The following is a 27,890-nucleotide window of genomic DNA, read 5'->3' as shown; positions in this document are numbered from 1 at the left end:
CAAAAACAATTTTGCATTTGCAAAATAAAGAACGGCGTTTTTACTTACAGTTCGTAAGAACTGAACCTCATCTTCCCCTTCACCACCTTCGGCCATGGCTGTAGAAGAGCCTGCCTAGACTCCGAAAGCCACCACCGACAGCAGGCAGTCGATATTAACACAGCCATATACGGGAGAGCGGGCGAGCCCACTGCCGCTGCTGTCAATCTCTCAATGCCAGTGCAGCTCCATCACGAGGACGATCGCATCTGCGACGATGCACTTTCCATCAAACGGAAAATATGAATGGGTTAAGTAAGCATGTAAAAAGACTGTCATGCGGCAATATTAAACGTTTGTCACAAGCAGGGTGAACAGGTTGATTATGAGGAGTGACGCTATTAACGTTTTTTTTTTTCTTAATTAAAGCCACTGGGAACAGTGTACAGTAGCTACAGTATACAAACCATTAATCTGAAAATTAGCCTAATTGCATATTAGTTGGTTATGACCATGAAGAAAGACTGAATCTAATAATGCTATTTTGATAGCTGAAAAAAATTGTTTTAAATTGTTGACGTATAACTGATTAGGCAATATGTCATATATTGTCAAATCATTCATAGAAACAAAAAGTGACAGGACAAATGGAAAAATATAATGAAAGCAACAAAAAGGTGCCAGTAATAAAAAAATAGTGAAAATAAATATATAATACATTAATAACGACATAGCCTCAAAAACAAAATGTAAAAGCTAAAGAAAAAAAAAATCTTATAAAATCAAATAAAACAGGAATAGGCTACATACGAATAGACAACCCTTACAATAAAACAAAAGATAATGGAATAGACATTCAACAAAACATTAAATGAACATCACGTTTCTGAGGGAAATATAGCTAAAATATAAGAAGCATTTCGATTCTCAATTTTAAAGTGCATCGTTGGCATAATTAGGCTACTTTGCATACAAAATTGCTACATCATCAGTGAAGTGACAGGTAAAATAAAATATTAAATAGCAGTAAATAATATTAATAAACAAAATATAATATAATAAACAAGAACAGGTTACTAATACATATATATTTAGACAACACTTAAAAACATCAAAAATAAGATGAAATAGGATACAGTAGATATTTAAAATAGACATTTAACAAACAGTAAGTTTCTGAGGACATGCATCTCAAATATGGGACGTATTCACCTGAAAAATAGAATTATGTGCTAGTTTTATCTGAACGCTTGTCTACCAATGCCACGGCTGCATTCTCACGGTTCTACAGGTTTGACTGAGTCTCTCGATGAATTTCTGACGTAACAGCTCCATCTGGCGGCCAACTCTGAACTGCAATCGCTGGATTCCAACATTCATTACTGGGTATTGTGTGCCAACAGCCTGACGTGGCACGCTATCATGATTATTCCTTTCTCCTGCTTGATAATGTCCCAAAAATACAGATAAAAATGTTAAACATTTCATTTGATTTTCTTAAATAATGAATATTTTTGACTGCTTGTCCAGTTAAATATAAAATATTTCTCCCATCTGTATCCTTCCAGCTTGTTGTAATTTTTTTTTTACAGAATATTGTAACACTGACCTCGGATCTTGTATGATGACTGTACAAGAGTCAGTGTTGATCTAACAGTTATCTGTCACTTTCAGAGGGGACAATATAGGAAAGACACATCATGGGACAGACTACAGTTCGAATGAATACCAGAAAACCAGCAGTGGATTATGGTAATTTTACTGAGATTATGGTAAAATTACTGAGATTAGAGCACTGGTTGTGGATTGTATAAAGATTTTTACTTGCTTTATTTTGCAGTCTGTTAAAAGCAACTACTTTAATGTTTGCCTTTCTTGAGGCAAGACACAGGGGCTTATTAAATTAATTCAGCTGTAGTCAAATCTAAAATCAGCATAAAGTTTCAATTTTAACAAATTGCAGATATGTGAACATATCCCCCAAAAAGCGTACTGACCCCAATCTCTTGAACAGCAGTGTATATCATATCAAATATATTCAACCAACGCTGTTATAATTTAAAATAATAGAGTTAACTAATTTTGATCTTTTCTTTCTCAGTAAGACGCTTATAATGGTGAACACTCTAATAAGCAAGCAGGCTGTCATGGAGGGCAGCAGCACTGTTCTACAGTTTTACAAACTAATCAGAGTGAAAAAACTGATAACAAAGTTTCTCAGAGTCATTAACAGTCCGGGCTCAGTAAAGGATGGAGGAGCAGCTCTTAAGGGCAAAGCTTTGATTAGTTCTGGCAAGAAGGAGGTGGGACCGTTGATGAATGAGCATAAGAGTCTCGATAAGACAAATGATGTCAGAAATAAGGTGCTGTTTGAGCACCTGCTGGATCTGTGTGCAGACTGCAAAGCCAAAGTTGTGATGGGAAATCAACAGTTAAACAGCAATTCAGACTTGGAAAGTGACCTCCGTAGTGGAGAGTATCTGAGCTGCTGCTGCACCAGCAACCAGGAGAACAAGCTCATCTTTTCTTCTAAAAGCCTGAGAAAAGCCTCCAGAGGGCAGAAACACAAGAAACTGTGGATGATGAGCTCACTAAAAGTAGAAAGGAGGATGCCCACAAGCAAACTGAGACTAAATTCAACTAATGAACGACTCACCAAGTTTTTTGCACCAGTTTTGAGTGTTTAAAAGATGGCACACATACCTCAACTGCAGGTGCGATTTTGCCTATGCACAGTCATGTACCCACAGAGGATATGAAGAGTTTCCCTTTGGAGCTCTATGAAGAACTTAAGCCATGGTTAAATCAGGAAGGAAGAAAATTTATTTCACTTCTTCAGATACTGTTGCTTCATTTTCAACTAGATGCATAAGCCTGGCCACTGTGTCTCCACTATTATCTTCCCGTCTATCCACACGTACCTCCAGGCCCCTGCCGCAGTACTGAATTCTGATGCTACCTGAAGAGGATGCAGAGCACAGTATTTATCTAACACAAGAGGGCAGATATTTATATGGCAGCACAGAAAAGAGCACCTATAATGGATCTGAATCTACAGTCAATGAACAGAGTGTCAGTTGGACCCCATCCACTACACCAATCCTCCCCACTTCTCCAACTATAGATGTGTGACCTCTCTGTTCCCAAGATTATAACGCTTCCTGATTCTGTGATCTTCTTGTCTCTCACTTTATTATAAATCCTTATTTCGTGAAATGCATAACATTTTTTAAAAGATATTTAATAAAAGATACTAATATTTAAAAGAAATCGTTATTTTTGCAAGGATGCATTAAACTGATAAAACAAAATGACAGTAAAGCTATAAAAGATTTATATTTGAAATAAATGCTGTTCTTTTGAAGCTTCCATTCATTGAATTGCAGAATTTAATTGAGATTTTGTGATTTTTTGTAGTACTTACAAGTGTTCATCTACTGGCTGTAAAGACACTGTGTTCCTGATAAAGCTAGTCAGCTAATTCTTCAGGCTTGTGACCTATCTTCTGTTATTAGCAGCCTGCTGAACAGACCATGACATATGGGTGTGCAATCAATCTTGTGTGAAATTGCTTATTTAGAATTATATTTATATTGCTTTATACAGCAACATCACATCACTTTATTGACTTTGCGGTGACAGGCCTAACTCCTTTAATCTTATTTAAATTCCTTTTAGGCATGTCTAAAGTGCACAGTCCCCATATGAATACAGGATGTAGAGACAGCAATGTGAATGTGGCTACCTGCCGCTTTTTGTTAAGACTCTCACGTTTCACAGTAGCAGCAGTTTCAGCCCAACAGCTAGCTGTTAATGTTCCGATCCCATGAGCTTGGCTGGAAATGGCATCCTGAAGATGAGTCAAGCCTGCACCTTCTCAAATGAGATGAGAGGCACACAAAACGAAGTGTGATGGTAGGCTTGTCTCTCTCTGTGTCTGTGTCTGTGTGTGTGTTCCTCAGAATTGAGAATGTCTGTTCAAATCCTAAACCATGAATTTGATCAGAGGACGCAGAATAGTAATTCAAACTTGAATTCAAAGACGCAGAATTAAAATCGGATATAAATCTTTATATATAATCTTTTTCTCTCTCTCTTATATTTAACATCCATCCATCTTCTTCCGCTTATCAGGGGCCGGGTCGCGGGGGCAGCAGTCTAAGCAGAGAACCCCAGACTTCCCTCTCCCTAGACACTTCCTCCAGCTCTTCTGGGGGGAAACCGAGGCGTTCCCAGGCCAGCCGGGAGACATAGTCTCTCCAGCGTGTCCTAGGTCTTCCCCGGGGTCTCCTCCCAGTGGGACGCGCCCGGAACACCTTCCCGGGAAGGCGTCCAGGAGGCATCCGGAACAGATGCCCGAGCCACCTCAGCTGACCCCTCTCGATGTGGAGGAGCAGTGGCTCTACTCTGAGCTCCTCCCGGGTGACTGAGCTTCTCACCCTATCTCTAAGGGATCGCCCAGCCACCCTGCGGAGAAAGCTCATTTCGGCCGCCTGTATCCGGGATCTTGTCCTTTCGGTCATGACCCAAAACTCATGACCATAGGTGAGAGTAGGAACGTAGATTGACCGGTAAATCGAGAGCTTCGCCTTGCGGCTCAGCTCTTTCTTCACCACGACAGACCGGTACATCGACCGCATTACTGCAGAAGCTGCACCGATCCGTCTGTCAATCTCCCGTTCCATCCTTCCCTCACTCGTAAACAAGACCCCAAGATACTTAAACTCCTCCACTTGAGGCAGGAACTCTCCACCAACCTGAAGTGGGCAAGCCACCCTTTTCCGACTGAGGACCATGGCCTCGGATTTGGAGGTGCTGATTCTCATCCCAGCCGCTTCACACTCGGCTGCAAACCGTCCCAGTGCCTGCTGAAGGTCCTGGCTTGATGAGGCCAACATGACAACATCATCCGCAAAGAGCAGAGACGAAATCGTGTTGTCACCAAACCTGACCCCCTCCGGCCCCTGGCTGCGCCTAGAAATTCTGTCCATAAAAATCATGAACAGAACCGGCGACAAAGGGCAGCCCTGCTGGAGTCCAACACGCACCGGGAACAAGTCTGACTTACTGCTGGCAATACGAACCAAGCTCCTGCTCCGGTCGTACAGGGACCGGATAGCCCTTAGCAAAGGGCCCCGGACCCCATACTCCCAGAGCACCCTCCACAGGCCGCTGCGAGAGACACAGTCGAATGCCTTCTCCAAATCCACAAAGCACATGTGGACTGGTTGGGCAAACTCCCATGAACCCTCCAGCACCCTGTAGAGGGTATAGAGCTGGTCCAGTGTTCCACGGCCTGGACGAAAACCACACTGTTCCTCCTGAATCCGAGGTTCTACTATAGGCCGGATTCTCCTCTCCAGTACCCTGGCATAGACTTTCCCAGGGAGGCTGAGAAGTGTGATCCCCCTGTAGTTGGAACACACCCTCCGGTCCCCCTTCTTAAAAAGAGGGACCACCACCCCGGTCTGCCATCCCAGAGGCACCATCCCCGACTGCCACGCGATGCTGCAGAGGCGTGTCAGCCAAGACAGCCCCACAACATCCAGAGACTTGAGGTACTAAGGCCGGATCTCATCCACCCCCGGTGCCTTGCCACCGAGGAGTTTCTTGACTACCTCGGTGACTTCAGCTTGGGTGATGGACGAGTCCACATCTGAGCCCTCAGCCTCTGCTTCCTCAATGGAAGACGTGACAGCGGGATTGAGGAGATCCTCGAAGTATTCCTTCCACCGTCCAACGACATCCCCAGTTGAGGTCAACAGCTCCCCACCTCTACTGTAAACAGCGTTGGTAGGGCACTGCTTCCCTCTCCTGAGGCGCCGGACAGTTTGCCAGAATCTCTTCGAGGCTGACCGATAGTCCTTCTCCATGGCCTCACCGAACTCCTCCCAGGCCCGAGTTTTTGCCTCCACAACCACCCGGGCTGTAGTCCGCTTGGCCTGCCGGTACCTGTCAGCTGCCTCAGGAGTCCCACAAGCCAACCAGGCCCGATAGGACTCCTTCTTCAGCTTGATGGCATCCCTTACTTCCGGTGTCCACCACCGGGTTCGGGGATTGCCACCTCGACAGGCACCGGAAACCTTACGGCCACAGCTCCGAGCGGCCGCTTCGACAATGGAGGTGGAGAACATGGTCCACTCGAACTCAATATCTCCAGCCTCCCTCGGGATCCGGTCGAAGCTCTGCCGGAGGTGGGAGTTGAAGATCTCTCTGACAGGAGACTCGGCCAAACGTTCCCAGCAGACCCTCACAGTACGTTTGGGTCTGCCGAGTCTGTCCAGCTTCCTCCCCCGCCATCGGATCCAACTCACCACCAGGTGGTGATCGGTTGACAGCTCCGCCCCTCTCTTCACCCGAGTGTCCAAGACATACGGCCGGAGGTCGGATGAAACGACCACAAAGTCGATCATCGACCTATGGCCTAGGGTGTCCTGGTGCCACGTGTACTGATGGACACCCTTATGCTTGAACATGGTGTTCGTTATGGACAAGCTGTAACTAGCACAGAAGTCCAATAACTGAACACCGCTCGGGTTCAGATCAGGGGGGCCGTTCCTCCCAATCACGCCCCTCCAGTTGTCACTGTCGTTGCCCACGTGGGCGTTGAAGTCCCCCAGTAAAACGACGGAGTCCCCAGTCGGAGCACTTTCCAGCACCCCTCCCAGAGACTCCAAGAAGGCCGGGTACTCTGCACTGCCGTTCGGCCCGTAGGCACAAACGACAGTGAGAGACCTATCCCTGACCCGAAGGCGCAGGGAAGCGACCCTCTCGTTCACCGGGGTAAACTCCAACACATGGCAGCTGAGGTGGGGGGCTATAAGCAAACCCACACCAGCCCGCCGCCTCTCACCATGGGCAACTCCAGAGTGGTGAAGAGTCCATCCTCTCTCGAGGAGTGTGGTTCCAGAGCCCAAGCTGTGCGTAGAGGTGAGCCCGACTATCGCTAGTCGGAACCTCTCAACCTCACGCACAATCTCGGGCTCCTTCCCCGCCAGTGAGGTGACGTTCCACGTCCCTAGAGCTAGTTTCCGTGTCCAGGGATCTGGCTGTCGAGGCCCCCGCCTTCGACTGCCGCCCGATTGTCTAAGCACCGGCCCCTTACGGTCCCTCCTGTAGGTGGTGAGCCCACGGGAAGGCGGCCCCACGTCGCTCCTTCGGGCTGAGCCCGGCCGGACCCCGTGGGGAGAGGCCCGGCCACCAGGCGCTCGCATGCTCGCATCCCCTCCACCACGTTAAGGTGGCAGTTCAAGGGGGGTATATATTTATATAAAAATATTTAACATTAAAAAAAAAATTTAATTGCAGCCTTCAGGTTCTGAACAATCCGTGTGAATGACCTTCTCAATTCAAATGTAACTGAAAGGGTGTAATTTCTAAATTTTGGTCCAGTCCTTGTCTTTGTGCCCAAAAGTCCTCCATTAGCAGTCAGTAGAGTAGAATGTTTAAATTAGACAATGTTCTTGTTTTCTCACTACTATCACTCAGTTGCAGTTGGCCCTATCTGTTATCTTGGCAAAACTAAATCAGTCATCACTCCCCTCAGGGTGCTGTCCACTGCTTACAAAAATAACTCACAGCATGGAGCCACTGCCATTACTTCTGCACGTCTACTACAGAGCTGTCCAAGATTAATGGTTTAATCACAATGTGTAAAAAAACTAAATCACATGCATAATAAACGGTCATCCGGGGCTGTAACACATTAACAGTCACAACAACTGTCTTTGGTTTATAGGGTGGTCTAATATGTAAAGTCAGGTAACTTATTAGTTCACGAACAACCTACATAAGATTGCAAAGAAACAGGAAGATTAGCCTATATCCAAATGGGAAATGAAAATGAAGTGACATTCAGCCAAGTATGGTGACCCATACTCAGAATTTGTGCTCTGCATTTAACCCATCCGAAGTGCACACACACAGAGCAGTGAACACACACACACACACTGTGAGCACACACCTGGAGCAGTGGGCAGCCATTTATGCTGCATAAATGTTACAGTAAATAGTTACAGTAAACGACAAAAGAGTGTCAAGTGTATGCCTACCTTACAGCAACGACATATCACTTCACAGGTGGACAGAAAAATTATGTACTGTATGGTTGAAGCTTGATTGTTTGTACAATGTTTACTGCTCAATAGAGCTGCAGAGGGATGAATCTTTTATTGATTCTTGGACTTGATATCATGCTGTGAGTGACTCAATTGTGTAGCGATTTTCCATGTATTTGTCTGGTCCAGTTATTGGTATCTGCATTTGTATTGTTGCTATATATAGAAATTGTCTTGTCTTGAAATGAAAGCAAAATGTGGCGCAAAAGATAAACTGAATTGAGACAATACTGTCACTTTATCTTACACTTGCAGTACACGTCACTGTCCACTCTGTGGCAGTCTGTGTATTTCTGTTAGCTATGAAATAAGGAAGAAAGTAAATAAGCAGGTGGATTTTCATTAATCTCTTTTTAAATGTTCACAAGTATACTGTGTATATGTGCTGTGATCTGTATTTGAACCTGCAGTTGTAACTGACAATAACCTTTGGCTCATTCATCATCTGGCTAATGCATATTTATTATATTTTGTGCTGTAGAGTCCAAAGCCACCTGTCTGGTGGGTTATTTTGAGGATATTAAAATTTGAGGATGAATTATTTTGTTTTTGTGTTTCCACAGAGGAGAGTGAGAACAGAGTGCATGCAGAGGAGAAGTGGCCATGTGAACACACTGGTAATGTGTCCTTGTGCAACTATGTGTCCAAACACAAACAAAGTGAAGAAGATGAGGTCATCAGTGCTCCACATGTCTCTTTTGACCCTGACCGCACTTTGAGTGTTTGAAAATACTAATTTATTAGTGACAGACTTGCAGTTAGCTAACTATTGTATATTAATTTATGTATTAGTGTGTATTATTAATGTCACAAAACAGTAGATGTTTTTTATTCATGATTATTGCAAGCCCTGAATTTTAAGAAAATCCAATCTCTTAGCTCTTCCCAATTTCTATTTGTTTGCTTGATTGTGAATACTGTATACCGTAAGAAAGAAAAATCCTTTAAAAAGCGGATAATGTCCTGGCAGAAAATTACCAGTGCATTTTTTGACCCAATAAATTAAGTGCGTATGTGGTTAAGTATAATATGAGGGTTTTTAGAGCTTAAAAAATAATATAATATAATAATTAAAATAATAATTATGTATAATGTACATTTATTTTTTAAGAGTTGTAAAATCAAAGCAGTTTTTTCATGCTTGATGCAGTATTCAGAAAAAAAAAAATCTTTTTAAGTGTCCAGCATAATTCATATGTTTTGTTATCTAAATGTTTTATTTGAGGTGAATGAAAAATTTGTATATATTGATATTAGGTTTATTATTTGAAACAATAGTGAAGAATGTGTTTACATTGTTCTTACCTTGTGGATTACTGTAGTAAAAAGACATATCTGAGATAATACAATCAAAACCATAGGTGACAAAACAAGGATGTTGGTGGGGTTAACAGGTTAATCGTACTGAGTAATGATGTTATTCAATGTGCCGTGGATAGAAGGAGATATCCAGCCTTACAGAAGCAGGGTAGACATTCCTGACTGTACAGTTACTCTCAGAGTTTTGTGTGCTCTTCTGGGTGTGGTACTGAGGTGCCGCTTCTTCCTCGTGGATGACCGAGTGTGTGACCAGAAATCCTGTCATGTGGCAGATAAGTGGGTGGAGTGCTTGCCTATATGCGTATTTCATGTTTTGGTGGATGCACTCTTGTTGTGAATTGTGGATTAAAAGCAAGTAGACATTACAAAATCCAAAATGGAAAAGAGGCTAAAAAGATTGCAAAGGCGGGATAAAAGGACCAAGCTGCATGCTGGCGCTATTTGGAATGTCGTTGCAGATTATTTAATTATTTCTTCTTCTTTTTTTTCCATTTCTTGAGCTCTCCTGTAATGAGAGCCAGCATCTCTGCCACTTAATGCACATTTTCCTGGCATTCGTTATTCTGGAAACTTCCACTAAGGACAACATATTGCAAAAAAAGGCACTCCAGACTTAAACTCAAATTATTTTAGTAAAACAGAACAGTATTTTAAAACAGTAAAATACAATACATAAGTTATTCATATGCATAATTTGTCAGCACTGGAAATTCTGAGTTGACTAGACTTGGGAAGGCTAATGGAAGGAACCTGGACTTTTTGTAATGGCAAACTTGCACACTTCCGTTTTAATTCTGGATTTTAGAATTTTGATTTTGATTTCTGTTTTATTCAATTGTGGAATATGGCTGTTTGAGTACAGAAAGACTAAAAATTTTAAAGAGGCTGTAGACCGTCCCTGAAGGAAATGGGAGAGTAAGCCTATCAATTCATTTTTGGATAAATTAACAAACCTTTTTACTCATCATGAAAAGAATAACTGAAGTGAACTGAACTGAACTTAACTCAAAATGTGACTTCTTTTCATTCTTTGACTGAGAAAGAAGATGTTAATGATAAAAAAAATTGTGTTCAAAGGCAGGATGGTTTCGATGATCAAGTGGATGCTTCACAAACAGAGGCTGAAGAAGACAGAACAAAGGACCATGTCAACAGCTCAGACTATCAGAATGTTAATAAAATAGATTTTTCTTCAGAAAAGGAGAAAGTGAATTTGGACCTGAATGTTGACTGCCAGAGAGATAAGTACAATAAAACATCAGCAGCATGCCAGAATGACCAGGATGTAGCAGATGGTCAAGCTGACACACAGTCTAAATCACAAATCAGTGCTAACAGACTGGACAAACAACTTGATAACCCAGCACTCTGTACAATGGATATTACTGTTTTCAGAGAAGGATCTTTAGACAATGATCAACAGATTGTTTTAAAAAGCAACGATAAGGATATGAGCAAAAACAGATTCAATCAGGACATATCTGAAAATGTTTTGGAATCAGGTATCAGTAATGAGAAGCTGTTTGGTGTTGTGCAGAATGAGAGAGAAGACCACATTGAACAAACCAGCAGCAGCAGCAAAGAAAGAATGAAGATTGTCAGAGAGAACGCTGTGGAAGAACCATTGAAAGAAAGAGTTTGTCAGGATGTCCTCACAGACAAAGTACAAATATTCCACCTGACAGAAATAATCAGACTGATTTTCTAATAACAGAGACTTTGAATTCACAATAATTATGTGTCAGTGCAAATTCAGCAGGAAGTATCTGCTGCTGCCAGAGGTAACCAAAGCTGGTGTAAATGAACACACTCTGACTAACCACGACCAGGCATCCACAAACATGGACTTTCAGACCACTTTAACATATTATGAAGTTGAAGATCTTTCTGCAGAATCATCTGTTGATACTGAAAAGATCCAACCCAGAGATGACAGCAATTTTGCAGAGGTCCATCCATCTACCACAAGCCAGAAGAACCAAATGAAACATTCTGAGACTGGAGGAGAGATTCCAGAAGGTTCTGACCTCTGTGACACTGAAGAACATCATTCATCTGGCCTAAATAAAAAGACTAATTTGGAACCTGAACTGTTATCTTCAGACATCCAGCTGGAGGAACAGGTGATAAAAGTGCATACAGAAGGAAAAATGAATAAAAAGAACAAAGAAGAAATAATACAAGAAGAGACCATGTTAGATACAGTTTCATCTTTCACCGAGAAGACCACAAGAGATCAAACCCCTAAAGCTGTAAAAGAAAACCCGCTCCAACTGTCGGCCCTCTTCACCGGGCTGCTCAGCCCCAAGAAAGAAACCCTTGAGGAAAAAGACACTCCAGAGCAACCCCAAAGCCCTGCCAAAAGAGGACATTTTCCCGATCAGTCTAACAAGAAAGAAGTCAAGGGAGACTTCCTAGAACAGCTTACCCAATTCCTCAGCAAGGGGGAAGGAAAGAGAAAGCAAGAGACCATCACAAGCCCCCCACTGTCTCCAATCAGTAAGGACCCTGCAGAAAAGTCAGAGACAACTGTAGAGTCAGCCATTCCCCAGTCTGAGGAAACAAACAAATCTACAAATGCAGAGACGGCCCTATGTGCATTTAAGGCTTTCTTCACAGTTAAATCTGCCAAGAAAGACATTTCAAATCACATGGACCTGGACACTGTAAAGAGGAAGATCAACAGGGACAAAGACGTCCTCAAAGCCTTCTTTGAAAGGAGCTCAAGCAAGTCTCCAGACAACAAAGAAACTACTGATTCCAAAGGATGAAGTAAACAGATGACTGCATTTATTGGTAGTATCTCATTATCAATACATGTGAAAAGTCTTATTTTATGAGCATCGTACAAAGTGTAATCATTTTATTTTTAGTTTAGTTATTTTATTTTAATAGGTCCTTCAACTCAAAATATTTAAATGGTACAATGCACATTAACTGTGACTGTTTTTTGTCATAGGCTGAGGTGAGTGAGGAGCACACCCCAAAGTGACTTCAGACTGTTTGGCCTCCACCAAAACCCAAAGATGAAGAGGAAAAGGTTGGTCTAAAATACACTGAAGCTGGTAAGGGCTTATTGTAGAATCAAAAACAACAGTAGTAAGTGTAAATGTTTGCTCCTGTTCCATATTTGCCTTAGTATCTAATGATACAACACTGTCCAAACAAATTCCAATACACCTCCACCCAAAATGTGTTCTTACAGATGAAATAACTCAATTTCACAGTATCTGTTATTTGTAAGTGTGATGATGGTCCAGGTCAATGACATCATCACTAGAGTGCCAACCTAAATTTTATTATATTTTGTGTGTTGACAATGTGTATGGTGATAGATGGTACCAAGATCATTTGTTCAATGTATTAAGGTTATGAAGGATACAAGAGTCATTGTTTGTTTTGAATTATTTATTTATTTTGTAAGTTTACATTTTACAGCACATGTTAGATCTTGCATGTCTAATCCAGTGTTTGAAGGTGGGTTCTGGTAGTGCGCATATCCGGAACGTACCATTTTACAAAATGGAGGGAGACATGAGTGCTATGGAGTGTTAATGTTTGAGTGTTTGTTATGCATGTTATGTATGTTTGTATTATGGTTACTTCATGTAAAAAATGAGTTTATGAGAATGTATATTAGTTATGTAGCTACTAATGCTTTGCTGTGAAAGTCTGTATTGTGTGTTTTTGAGAAAGGTTCCTCCCCGTGAATATGGTTTGATCCACCAGTGTTTGGGCGGGAAATTTGTGTATTTAAACAATGGTCTGATCAGAGTAAAGGTGTGGTTGCATCCTGTGAATTCTGTGCCAACGTAAGAACTTGTCTGAGGTGAGACATGCTGATTTTTTATGTGGATGTACCACTAGGCATTGTTTAGTGCCAGTTTTTGCTGCTCACAGCATTTTGTTTTTGATTTTTTTAGCACCAGTGTATGTTGCATTAAGTGTTTTGGTTTTTTTTTTGTTTTGTTACTGTACATTTTAAATTTTAAATTCACTGTTTCCATAAAACTAATAAGCAAGATAACTGTTTTCAGTATTTATAATAAGAAGAAATGTTTCTTGAGCACAAAATCAGCATATTAGAATGATTTCTGAAGGATCGTGTGACTCTGAAGACTGGGGTGATAGCTGCTGAAAATTCAGCTTTGCCATCTCAGAAATAAATAACATAATTAAAATATATTAAAACACTAAACATTATTTAAGTTGTAGTAGTATTTCACAGCATTACTGTTTTTGATCAAATGTAGCCTTGGTGAACATAAGAGATGTCTTTCAAATTAGAAAACTTTTGAACGGTAAAGTGTATACATACATACAGTATTATTCCATATCTAACAGAGACCTGGATCAAACCGGAGGCCACTGCTACACCTGCAGCACTCTCCAATAATTTCTCATTTTCCCACTGCCTCCATTTGACTGGAAGAGGTGGAGGTACTGGTCTGCTCATCTCTAATGATTGGAAATTTAATCCTTTACCATCTTTGGGTATCCACAGCTCCTTTGAATCTCATTCAGTTACTGTTACCTACCCTTTTAAAATACATTGTGAAGTGGTCTATCGACCCCCAGGACCAATGGGTAACTTTTTGGATGAATTAGATGTGTTGCTCTCAACCTTTTCTGAGGATGGTACTCCCCTAGTTATGCTTGGAGATTTCAATATCCATCTAGATAAACCTCTGTATGCTGATTTCCACACTCTGCTTGCCTCTTTTGATCTCAACCGAGTGTCAACTACTGCTACTCACAAATCAGGCAACCAAATGGACCAATTTATTCAACCAAATTTACATTTATTCATTTAGCTGACTCTTTTATCCAAAGCAACTTATTGCTATACTGTATATATATGTCAGAGGTCGCACGCCTCTGGAGCAACTACGGGTTAAGTGTCTTGCTCAGGGACACATTGGTGTCTCACGGTGGATTCGAACCCGGGTCTCTCACGCCAAAGGCGTGTGTCTTATCCACTCTGCCAACACCACCCCATTTATACACGACACTGCTCTACTGATCATGTTCTGGTTACTCCACTGCACACGTCGGATCACTTCCTCCTCACTCTTAACCTCAACATGGTCCCTGACACTTCACTTACCCCTCCACATGTCATCTTTCGACGTAACCTATGCACACTTTCACCCTCCCGGCTTTCTGCAATGGTTTCATCGTCACTTCCTTCCCCTAAACTGTTTGCATCTTTGGATGCTAACAGTGCTACTTATACTTTCTGCTCCACTCTTACATCTTGTTTAGACACTGTTTGCCCCTTATCTTCCAGGCCAGCCCGTAACACCCCTTCTGCCCCTTGGTTATCTGATGTTCTACGCGAACACCATTCTAAGCTTAGAGCTGCTGAAAGGGTGTGGCGCAAATCCAGAAGTACTACTGACCTTAATATGTATCAGTCACTCCTATCTTCTTTCTCTGCTAATGTCTCCACTGCTAAAATGACATACTACCATAACAAAATTAACAATTCGTCTAACTCTTGCATGCTTTTTAAAAAATTTTCCTCACTTCTTTGTCTTCCTCCTCCCCTTCCTGCTTCATCTCTAATAGCTGACGACTTTGCAACATTTTTCATTAATAAAATTAAACACATTAGTGCACAATTTTCCACACCACAATCAGTCAAGCTCATATCACCAGCAAACTTACACACATTTACATCCTTTTCTTCACTCTCTGAGGCAGAAGTCTCAAAACTCATCCTTTCTAATCACCCTACAACTTGCCCGCTTGATCCTATTCCATCTCATCTCCTTCAAGCCATTTCTCCTGCAGTTGTACCTGCACTCACTCACATCATCAACACATCCCTCCACACTGGTGTTTTTCCCTCATCAATTAGAAAGGCACGTATAACTCCACTACTTAAAAAACCCAACCTCAATCCATCTCTTTTAGAGAACTACAGACCAGTTTCCCTTCTTCCTTTCATTGCAAAAACACTTGAACGAGCTGTGTTCAACCAAGTCTCTACATTTCTCACACACAACAACCTCCTTGACAGCAACGAATCTGGCTTCAGAAGTGGACATTCAACTGAGACTGCCTTGCTCTCAGTTGTTGAAGCTCTAAGAATGGCAAGAGCGGAATCCAAATCTTCAGTACTTATCCTGCTGGATCTGTCCGCTGCTTTTGACACGGTTAACCACCAGATCCTCCTATCAACCCTACTGGCAAAAGGCATCTCAGGAACCACACTTCAATGGTTTGAGCCTTACCTATCAGATAGGTCCTTCAAAGTATCTTGGAGAGGTGAGGTGTCCAAGTCACAACATCTAACTACTGGGGTACCTCAGGGTTCAGTTCTTGGACCACTTCTCTTCTCTGTCTACATGGCATCATTAGGTTCTGTCATTCAGAAACATGGCTTTTCATACCACTGCTATGCTGATGACACTCAACTCTACCTCTCATTCCATCCTGATGATCCGACGGTAGCGATTCGCATCTCAGCTTGTCTAACAGACATTTCTTCCTGGATGATGGACCATCACCTTCAACTCAACCTTGCCAAGACAGAACTACTTGTGATTCCAGCAAACATCGTTTCATCACAATTTCACCATCAAGTTAGGCACATCAACCATAACTCCTTCAAAAACAGCTAGAAGCATTGGAGTTATGATTGATGATCAGCTGACTTTCTCATACCACATTGCTAAAACTGTCTGATCCTGCAGATTTGCTTTATTCAACATCAAGAAGATCAAGCCCTTTCTTTCGGAACATGCTGCACAACTCCTTGATCAAGCTCTTGTTCTGTCCAGGCTGGACTATTGCAATGCCCTCTTGGCAGGTCTTCCAGCCAATTCTATCAAACCTTTACAATTAATTCAGAACGCGGCAGCAAGAATAATTTTTAATGAGCCCAAAAGAATACATGTTACACCTCTGTTTATCAATTTGCACTGGCTTCCAATAGCTGCTCATATAAAATTCAAGGCATTTATGTTTGCCTACAAAACTACCACTGACTCTGCACCCATGTACCTAAATTTGTTACTTCAGACTTATGTGCCCTCTAGAAGCTTGCGTTCTGCAAGTGAACGTCGCTTGATTGTGCCATCCCAAAGTCACTTTTACGGACTTTTAAATTAAATGTTCCCTCCTGGTGGAATGACCTCCCCAACTCAATCCGAGCAGCTGAGTCCTTAGCCATCTTCAAGAATCGGCTTAAAACACATCTCTTCCATCTTTATTTGACCCTCTAACTTTAACACTCACTATTCTAATTCTATTCTTTAAAAAAATCTAACTACCTTTCTAATCTTTTTATATTCTATTTTCATTTCATTAATTATGCAATTGTATGTGTCTATTCTTTTTTTATTCTATCTGTTTTCTTTATATTATATTATTTAAAATTCCATGCTAGGTGTACTGTGTTAACCTAACTGAGACTTGTTATAGCACTTATATATCATTGCTCTTTTTGTTGTTTTTGATTGATTCCACTGTCCTCATCTGTAAGTCGCTTTGGATAAAAGCGTCTGCTAAATGAATAAATGTAATGTAATGTATATCTTTATATATATATTATGGTTATGGCATAGAGATCTGTTTTATAGGGTTTCTGGCACTATTTAATGGTCTTTGTGATACATTTATCAAAATGTCTTTGTTTTATGTTCTCAGAGCACCAGACAGCTCTTCTGCAGCTAAAAAGAGAAAGTAATGAAGAGGTGGAGAAGTTACTGGTGAGAAGCTCACAAATACAAATGTGTATGGGAACATTTTACTAACAGCATCAAGAATTTAAAATCTCTGCCAGGAAAAGTGTGTTTCTACAATTTGTGCTTTCTTCATATTGAATATAGTTATGCTTTACTTCCTTTATAGAATAACATTTATTTTAGGTCTAAAATAAATAGCAAATATATTGTGCCCACAATCTGCTATCATATAACTGTATATGTTGTGGCTTGGACTTTTTGATGCAGGCCGACATCAAACTTGAGCTCTTCCGGTTGCAAAAGAAGACCAAAGTGGATCTGTCCAGATTAGGATCAACTATTGGCAGCTTACAAAGAAAGAGAGACAAAGATAGAGGCAGAGATCACAGAGATGTTGCTGTATCCACTGAAGACAACATCAAACCACGGGCCTTCCGCTCGGTGTGTATTCAGACAGAAAGAGAGACCGTCATCAAGCCTGAGGAGGCCAAGGAAGCCCAGAGCAGGAGTTCTGACCCCCTGCCTAAAAATGCAGACCTCAATTCAACAAAAATCTTTACTTGCAATCAAAAGACAGTTCCTCCTCCAGCTCCTCCACCTGTATCGCTTCAGTTACAGATGAATAGATCTGTAACTGAACAGCCACTACACAACATTGGAGCCAGCCTGTCCAATGAAACCGCTGTACTGGACACAAATACAGATTCAAGATTACAGGTATCTCTTATTACCTTACCTCATATTTTAACGGAATAACATAGCAGTCCGTTAAGTTTATTAGTTAATTTTATGCCTTATTCAAAAAAGTGAGTTTTAACAATATTGCTTCACTGCAGTGGCGAAGTGCGTTCAACATGCAGAAGCATAACAAAATATGTTCAAGAAGGCCCCTCGTAACTCTCTGTCAAAATAAATAAATCTCTGAAAATATCCGATAAATATTTAAAGTTGATTTTTAAATGAATTTTCCTTTTTCTAAATCATGGTCACACTTATATGTCATTGACCCAAACACAAATATGTCAGTTGTGTACAGGTAAAATTAGACACTTCTGATCATCCATCACTCGCATTGTTTTAAGATCAAGATCATGACAAAGTGCTCAGGCACTGACACAATCTGTATTCATTTAGTATTATTAATACAGTATTATAGTGTTTTTTATATATATTTTTAAATTAGCTTTTATTTCAGCTTTATTTCAATTAGCAATTTTAAGAGTTCATTTTAAGAGTTTTAGTTCACAATAACAACACTTGACACAATGTGCATTTAAATAGCAAATGACTGCTCTAAACTAAATATAAAACCCTTAACAAAACATCCTCCCACTTTACCTGTATTCCATATAAACATTTCCATTGTTCTTAACATTCCTCAAACACACAATGTCCACAAGTGACGCTGACATTTTCAACTCTCCCTCGTCAGACCTCATGGGAAGTTTAAGACAGACCACTGCAGACATTTGTCTGCATGAGGGGCCAGCCACAGGCCGAGCGGCACTCTTTCCAGGACCTCTAGTGGCGGTGTGGATTTCTGTGGCATTCTGCTCCCCAGCCGCCTCTGTGCTGTTGCAATGTTATTTTACTCCTCATGAAAACTTCATGCTCTCTCTGTGAGCATTTTGTCAAGCCAAAGGCAAACCCAGTCAAGCTTAGTTGTGTGCCGTCATCCTGGCTCCTTAATTATTTTTATGGGAGAGAAAATTTAGCAAATCAGATTACTCACATTGAGCTGTTGATTTTCCTTTTCCTGCTTTTAGGCATGGTTAACCAGCAACAGTAAATAACTCATGCAACTTTGGTTTTTACAGATGTCAGTTTTAGGAAATGCTTTGGTCATGGCCTGTTCTATGACTTTGAAGTGTGAAGATTCAATCGCGATAAGCATTAAACTGAGCAGGAACTTGGAAATGTCAAATATTTGAAAACATAAAATCTCTTGTCATCTGTTTTGTCTTTTTCTAAGGAACAATATGCTATGGATTTCCCTGGAAGAGCCAGAGATAATAAACACCAGTGAGTTTGCGGAACTGTTTGCTAAAGCCACATCGCCCACCAAAAGAAAGCCCCTATCCGAAGCCTATGAGAAGAAAACTAAAGCCAGGAAGGTAGCACTATTGCCTGAAGATGAGAAAAATTATTATTACATATATATTTATATCACAAATGCAAGGTTGTGGCTTTGATTTAACTAATGAAAAAAAGGTAAAGTGTCTGCCAAAATGCACAAATGTAATACATTGCTCAATAGGTTTAGAAACTACAGATTTGAGAAGTGTCCACTAGATAGAGCAGTTTCCAACACTTCCGAATTATATATTACTGGAACACTAGCATAACTGATGCATTCATTTAGTCACCTCTGATAATTACAATACATTTTTTCTATAAACAGACATTATTTATCAGTTACTGTCACTTTATAGAATCTGCGAGTTTTATATAAATGCTAATGTGCAATATCAGGATCCCACAAATACCTTTGAAAATGATATAATTATATAGGAAATGGGAATAATTTGAAATAAATGAACCTGTTTATGAAATGTGATCATGCCATTGTTACCTTTGGCCGGCTGATTTTATAATGGAGGTTTGGAATTTCCCAAATGATCCTTTGTTATTCATTTATTCCACTTTTGCATAATACAAGCGTGAGTCTTTGAGACCTTGTGTTCGTATGCACTTAACTTCTGATCTAAGTCATTTGAGAAGTGAAATGCTATTCGGTGTAAGGCTTTGTCTTGGGAATGTGGAAGTCTTTTAAACTTTTTTAGGTCATTAAATTACTGGATGGCAAGCGCTCTCAGGCCGTGGGCATCCTAACCTCAGGTCTCCATCTGGAGATGAAGGACATCCAGCAAGGTGAATCACACTGAACAACCTCATCTATGCTGAGAAATACTCCACCACCAGCTCAGCACAGTGTCATTTTATTCTATCCAGACTCATTTTTTCTCCACTAATAACAAACAGACGTGTTAAAATGATACATATTTGTGTGGCCTGGATAGCGAAAGGCAAGCTAAGACATGATGTTGAAATAATTCTGTGTATAGAGACATGTCTTCTCAGCTAAGAATAAATTGGCTGTATGTATGTTAAATAAACTTGTCTTGTGGTTTACCACTAGATATATTCTTTGGGTTCTCCACATTTATGGTGTAGTTAGTCCTAACGTATACTTTTCACGTTGACAATCTTGAAGTCATCACAGCTTGGCTTAACAGAGTCAGACAGGCAGATGTTTTTGATGACTTTAGTCAATTGAGCGGTGAATTCCTTCAGGAAAAAAAGCTCTCGGATATATATTTAGCAACTTTTACATTCGCAAATCACATCCATGACATCCAGATGACCAAGAACTAATCAGTCTTCTTGTCTAGAGGTTAATACTTCTTCCTTACACAGCTGTTTTGACTCTGGACAATTCTGTGGTTGACTTGGATGCTATTGAAGCCCTGTATGAAAATGTAAGTACCCTGCCACACTGGAAATTTACTCACGTACAGGCCCACGCTGAATCCCAGCCTCCAAAACAGCAGTTTTTTACAGAACTTGAACATCCATCATTCACAGAGTTCTGCATTATCCTGCACCCCTTTCTCTAGTTTTAGCAAAAAATAGCAAATATGGAGGATATGAGGAGGTGTTTACAATAAAAGTGGATGAGGCTATTGTTTGAAGGATTTAAAAGCAGAAATGTGGAGATTATAATTTTATATAAAGCACAATTCTGTACAGAATATTACACTGGAAAGGTTAGAAAGCAACTAAACTGAGCCTGTAATGAACCAAACATATTCTTTTAAATAATGTGCGATGCCATTTACTGTATTAAACCATTTTACTGTATTTAAATCCATTCCACTCACATTTCTCAACCAAATCATTTCAGAAAATGCACAAAGTCTGTAGATTCTGTATCACCCTGCTTTTCACTGTAGTTCCAGTTCCAACATAACTAAATAATTGATAGTTCCTGTGTGGTTTCATAAGTTTATGTGCGTATCATTGGTCAGTTGTCATATGAACGCGTCTGTTCTGTTTCTCCCAGAGAGCTCAGCCTGAGGAGTTAGAGAAGATTAAGAAACACTATGAAAGCTCAGACGAGGACCAGGTCAAACTACTGGACAAGCCTGAACAGTGAGATATTCCAGAAACACACCAGATAACTCACTTTTTTTTATGCAACTAGCAACTAGTGATGTATCAGTTGCCACTTAGAAGGACACCTTTTGCAATGTATACTTCTCTAAGGTTCCTTAATTTGAGGACAGACGAAGACAGAGTAGTGTTTTCAACACTACACACTTCAGGTTGAAAGATGTTCATTGCTTTTCATTCCGGGATCCTGTATGAACTTTCCCAGATCCCTGAGTTCTCCAGTTGAGTTCACTATTTAATTTTTCAGTCGAAGTTCACTGACGCTGTTGCCTCCATACAGCGCAAGACCGAGATTATTCTGCAGGTCTGTAAGGTATAAGGGCACTTTTCAAAGGGGTCAGACCTCAGGTATTATCAAACAGTAAATTCTCAATGCTGGCATTCTTAACAGTCAAAAAAACAGCCCTTCAGACAGGTGCCATTTATTCAAGGGAGGTCTTAGATCTTCATAATGACAAAAGATAAATGCACAAAATACATGTTGATGCTTTTTAGTATCTGTTGGAGAATGTGTGAGGGAGGTGATGGGACTGGTGCTTGCTCTAGGAAACTACATGAATGGAGGCTGTCGAGGACAGGCCGACGGCTTCGGGTTTGAGATTCTTCCCAAACTTAAAGACGCCAAGAGCAGGGTAACATTTTTATCCATTTTATGAGCCCATGTCTGACACTGTGAAGGCCCTAGCCGCACACAAACACACTGAGGTTTGATAGAACCTCAGTTCATTTTCTGTTTGCTAGCAGTTTGTACAGGATGATGCACGTTTTTGTCATAATTATCTATAAATCTACAGGAAAACCACATGAGTCTGTTGGACTACATTGTGTCCTACTATCTGCGTCAATTTGATAAGGTAAAGCATGAACATGTAATTCTTTACATCACATGCAATGTTTTATTTTGCAGATCTGCACACTTCTGGTCACATTATTTTCAGGGTCAGTAACATGACTTATTTTTCTATTAATTTGATATTTATTTTCTGTTGATTTATTTAGTGATACACGATAAATGCAATTCACTCATACAATGACTTGAATATACTAAAATGCAAGGTTTTCAATTTCTAAATTAAAATAAATTTAGATTTTGAAAAATCTCAGGGTGCTGTTGTCATGATATCAAAAAGATCTCAACAAAATCCCATTATAAAATAAGTCAATGAATTTAATTTTTTTGTTAAAATGGTGTTTAAGGTTTTTGAAACCTACATGAATAAAAATGTACAGTACGGTTCAAAAGTTTGGGATCAATGTTTTTTTTTTTTTTTTTTTTAAACATTTTAAAAATAATTTCACATTAAATTGATCAGTGTTAAAAAAGATTTCAAAACAAATATCATTCCACAATAATATTAAGCAGCACAACCTTTCAACATTGATAATAATAAGAAATGTTTCTTCAACCCAATCAAATCAGCATGTTAGAATGATTTCTGAAGAATCATGTGACACTGAAAACTGGAGTTGTGGCTGCTGAAAATTCAGTTTTACCATCACAGAAACAAAATGACATTTTAAAATATATGAAAATAAATAAATAATTCCAGCCTTGGTGAGCATAAGGGACTTCTTTTAAAACATTAAAAAAATCTGACCAACCCCAAACCTTTAAATGCTGTACATTTTTTTTTTAAACTTTATACATGTGTTTTAATCTAGATTTTTAAGTCTTCTCTTTATGATGTCACTGACCCTTAAATCTCTCTTCAGAATGCTGGAACAGAAAAGAGCATCTTTCCTTTGCCCGAACCTCAAGATGTTTTCCTTTCCTGTCAAGTGAAGTTTGATGACCTCTCAAAGGACCTCAAAAGGATGAACAGAGATCTGACAGGTAAGAATTACCAAAAACACTCTCAAGGGCTTCAGAAATGATTTTAGCATGCTACTGATTTACTGTAGCTTCAAAAGAAGCAAGATTACATGGGTTTGGGTGGATGAATGACTACAGTCCTGCAACATGGCTCCAGCTCAATCCTGAGGATTTTACAGCATCTGTTAGTAACAACTCATTATTAAATGACATTAGATCAGGTGGAATATACAGACATGTTTGCGTATGCACATCATGTGCACGCACAAATGCAGAGACGAAGTGGAGTCTGTGTGATTTTGCACTGGCGCCTTTTAGATATGACTTTAATCCTGCCCATCAGATGCTTCTGGCATTGTGTGATTCTTTAGCTCCGTCGGAAGGGCCAGGGGCTACAGTGCTTTGGCGCTTATGTAATCTGAGAGAGGAGCAGCTTATCGCCAGTGGGATGGGCTTTATCTGCACAGAGATGCACCGCCGTTCTCATGCTACACTGTATCAGTCCGTGTTCAGTGTGGCCCTGCAGATGTGTGTCAGAGATTCTTTTCTTTACCTCTCAACAAGCCTTTCTTATCGGGCAACGGAGAGACTGCCAAATCTGGCCCATCGCGCTCTCCCTTTTATTTTTTCTGCTGTTTGAACTCCCCTCATGACTGCGAGAGAATCATGTCTTTGTTTTTTTTGTTTTTTGTTTTTTTTTGTGCTGTGTTTGTTCGATTTTTGGTGTCTTGGGTGCAGTAGTTACAGCCCTACTGAGGTTTTGGCTGCTCAAGGTGACCGCATTTGTCTGCGATGTTATTCTGCGGAGCAAGAAAGTGCTGCACTAATCAAATTAGTCACCGTGTGCCTACACAAAAAGGGAATGTCCCTGTGATTTTATTTTCCAGAGACAATTATGACAACATTGTGAAGCACATCTAATGCTCTCAGTCTCCACGGCTGATTCATCTGGTTTGCATTTCAGACATCTTTTTGATCTCTTTGTGATTGTGGTTTGGCTCGCCACAGTGCACTGTTGAGAAAACCTGAACGTAGCCATGAGCCGGCATGGCGGAAGCTATATTTGTACATAAGGATCTAATCAAGCTAGACTGTAATTAATTGATATTTCTTGTAGCAATGCTGTGGGAAAGATACACGACTTCTTCGTCATTTCCTGCTGTGTTCACAGTTTACACAAATGCTTAATGAAAACAGTAGTGTGTGTAGCCTTATCTGGAGTGAGATGCAGATGGAGCATGTCCAACAGTCCTGGGTTCCCATCAGGGTGTATTATGACTGGGGCAGGAGACTGGCTCCTCTGATCCTCTGATTGGACGGTGAACAAACTGAGATCTTACCCAGAGCAAAAGACATTTGATAACTTCTGATTCTGTCAAAGGTGGAGCTCCAGCTCTATTGTGTTTTCTTGTTCGATGGTAGGTTGGGAACAAGTGCAAACAAAACGGGTTTAAAGGGATAGTTTATAACTATTCTCATTTGTTTATAACACTAGGAAAATAAGGCAATGACTCTACTTAGCTTGTCACAGTTACATAGAGAGTACAATATCAAATATACCTACGGTAGAATGCTGTCGCTCAACTTGTTTTAAGACTTGGAAATTCCCTCATCTTGCACATTTTCACATTAACTGCTCATAATCAAAATCTTTTTAATGTAATCATTGTTTTTACAGATGTAATCAGTATAATTCTTTGCAGTGATGTCGTAATTAAGGCACTTACAGAATTTGTTTTATCAGCCAAAAGCTATTTCATTCCATCTGCAAGTAATCAGTTATGTGAGTTAGGCTAGAGTGACAAACATGTCCACATACATTATATTTAAAATACGTTTTTATTCAAATTTGTATTGATTTCACCAATAATATATTTTATTTGATTAAAAATACAGTAAAACATGTGTTATTAACAATAATATATTAATTTTGAAATATAAATATAATATAAAGTTTTCTATTTTCATATATTTAAAAAAATTATATATATATATATTCATGTGATGGCAAATCTGATATTTCAGCATCATTACTCTTCAGTGTCACATGATCCTTCAGAAATCTTTCAGCAGATTCATGTAATATAAATGTACACTTTATTTTAAATCGCCTAGTGTGAATGCATCTGCGAATAACTTACCATTTTAGCGATTCTTCTTGCTCCATAATGGAATTTATTCTTCAAGATATGGTTTATTGGAAAAGAAGTAAGCACTCTTGGTGGTCTAAAGAAAGAAAGAAAAGCCTGACTGTTTATTTTTTGTTAAAATATTGCGTTAGTGTAAATTTTGTTTTACAATGAATTATGATGGTTGGGGACTTTACTCTAACCCAAAGTTATTGTTTTTGTCTCGTATAGTTTGTGAAAAGGATGTCTTAACTGTGTGTACTGACTCACCTCATGAGCACATACATCCCTTCAAGGAGAAAATTGAATTTTTCATTGTCAACGGTGAGCTATGCTAAGATGCAGACCCCATTAACTTTTAGAAGAAGAGCTGTAGTTTTTAAGTCTTCTGTTCTTCAGTCCGTCTCATCTACCTAGTTCAGATATGAAGTCTAGTTGGTCTCTTAGACGACCTGCCTCTCTAGATGATTGATGGAAAGGAGTACAAAAGTTTTCTGCGATTGTATACAGGATTGTTTTGTTTTGCAGATCATAGAAACAGATATATGGAGATATAAACTTGCTTTCATTTACTATAGTACAGCTGGACAAGACAACACTAGCTGTAGTAACCTAGACAATTAAAAGTTATTCAGTTTGTAGTTTATGTATATTTGTATATACATGTTTATTTTATGTACAAAGCACCAAAGCTTTTCCTTTCCTCACATTCTTCCTACTACAATTATTTGATTGTCTCTACTAACCAGATAAGGTGCCACACATCCTGCAGTCATAAAAAAATATCTGCCATGTGCCCTTTTGGGGACCTGATAAGTGTCTGTGACTCCGTACCTGTGTGAGATAGCTGGTCAGGTTCAGAAGACAGACGCAGAGATAGGAATCAGGGAGATTTCGGCAATAGAGGAGATTTCTTAGTAAAGGATTTTTAGACATTGTCTTTAAGGCCCTTGTAGAAAGGCTATAATAATGCTGTTTGTAGTACGAATGAAAGAGCAGTGCATTATCGGTGTTAAACAGGAAAAATTAAGATCCTAAAGTAATAGAAGAGATATTGGCTCTAAATATTGACCGTGGTACTGATTATGATATCATCTAAATGCAAATTTACTTATTGGCTAATTGTTGATTTACATTTGTCATTTTACAGCACAAACAGAGCTAATTACTGTGGAACATCAAGTGATATTGGCAAATAAAAGGTAGCACATCTCTCAAAAAAATGCAAACTTTATAAACCTTTTTGACTTCCCAGCTTTGCCTCATGTCTTTCCTTCCTCAGCTTCTCTGATCTAGTGGAGTACTTTGGACTGAAACCATGTTCTGGAGAGCAAGAGATTGTGCCTGGCCATGTTCTCACACTTTGGTTTGAATTCTGCAATTATTTCAAGATCAGATGGAAAAGAGAGAACAAGGTCATATCCAAACAGAGGTGATATGTTAATAGCATCTTGAGAATCTATAGCATCATAAATTGTGCTTTAAAACTGCTCTGACAAGAAGTGAATGAATGTTTTTAGTGAATTTCAGCATTAAAACATTTGAAACATTACATTACGGTTACGTAAAATACAGTCTGTGCTCTTTTTGACTTCAGAATCAAAGAGGCCCAACAGTCGGTGCGCAACATGACAGCAGAGAAGAAGATTGAGACCAGAAAGGCACATGCGAATGGACTGGTAAGAGCCTGCCTTCATTCTTGTTGAAGTGTGGGTGGCAGATTGATAAGTGGTTCAAACACTAGTGACTACTGTACTTTAATGAATCAGGTTTATAAAAGCTTTCTAAACCTTTCTGACTCTTATTAAAGAAATAGTTCACCCACAAAATGAAATTTTGCTGAAAATGTACTCACCCTCAGGCCATCCAAGAAGTAGATGAGTTTCTTCATCAGAACAGATTTGGAGAACTTTATCATTACATAACTTGTTCACCAGTGGATAATATTAATCTGCAGTGAATGGGTGCCATCAGGCAGCTGATAAAAACATTGCAATAATCCACATGACTCCAGTCCATCAATTAATGTCCTTTGAAGTGAAATGCTGCGTGTTTGTAAGAAACAAATCCATCATTTAGACTGTCGCTTCAGACCATAATCCATAAAGTTAAAAGTTAAAATGCCTTACTATTTCATTTGATTATTACAAACATTTTTTCACTTCACAAGACTTAAATTGATGGACTGGAGTCATGTTGATTACTTGTGGGTTATTATGAAGTTTTTATCAGCTGTTTAGACTCTCTTTCCACTGGCCCTCATTCACTGCAGAGGATTCATTGGTGAGCAAGATGTAATAATAAGCTTCTTCAAAACGTTTGAAATAAGGTCAAGTACAACTTGGATGGACTGGTTCAGTAAATTTTCATAAACTGTTTTTGGGTGAACTAATCCCTTATACTACAGAATGCATGCACAGCTAAATGGGACTTCATAACTATGAATATTTCTGCATATTTCAGAAAGAGAGATTGCCTCTTAAAGAAGCAAGTCTGACCACCAGCTAACCCCCGTCTGTCATCTCTAAAGAAGACCAGATACATTTATATTTAAGATGCAGGCACTTGCATTTTTAGCAGGGTTAAAATGAAGTGCACCTGCTTGTGTGACACTTTTCCACCAGATTGCAAGTTGGAGGATGATAGCCTGTCTGTCAGTGTAGTG

The 27,890-nt window shown here is 39.8% G+C and overlaps 1 protein-coding gene and 1 pseudogene across 1 annotated transcript in view; one reads left to right on the top strand and one right to left on the bottom strand.

Moving 5' to 3' along the window:
- LOC132092399 (ryanodine receptor 3-like) overlaps positions 1-184 on the bottom strand; it is a 94,058-nt gene extending 93,874 nt beyond the window's left edge. The window contains exon 1 of the mRNA XM_059498619.1: positions 49-184. Coding sequence (XP_059354602.1) covers positions 49-96 — 48 coding nt within the window. The 5' untranslated portion in view covers positions 97-184. The remainder of the gene's footprint in view (positions 1-48) is intronic.
- Positions 185-2,093: 1,909 nt separating this feature from the next.
- Positions 2,094-27,733, top strand: LOC132091718 (formin-like; annotated as a pseudogene).
- Positions 27,734-27,890: the final 157 nt, after the last annotated feature.

Source organism: Carassius carassius, chromosome 18 (assembly GCF_963082965.1).
Source record: "Carassius carassius chromosome 18, fCarCar2.1, whole genome shotgun sequence".
NCBI classification, from domain to species: domain Eukaryota; kingdom Metazoa; phylum Chordata; class Actinopteri; order Cypriniformes; family Cyprinidae; genus Carassius; species Carassius carassius.
This window is presented reverse-complemented; position numbering and strand designations above follow the sequence as displayed.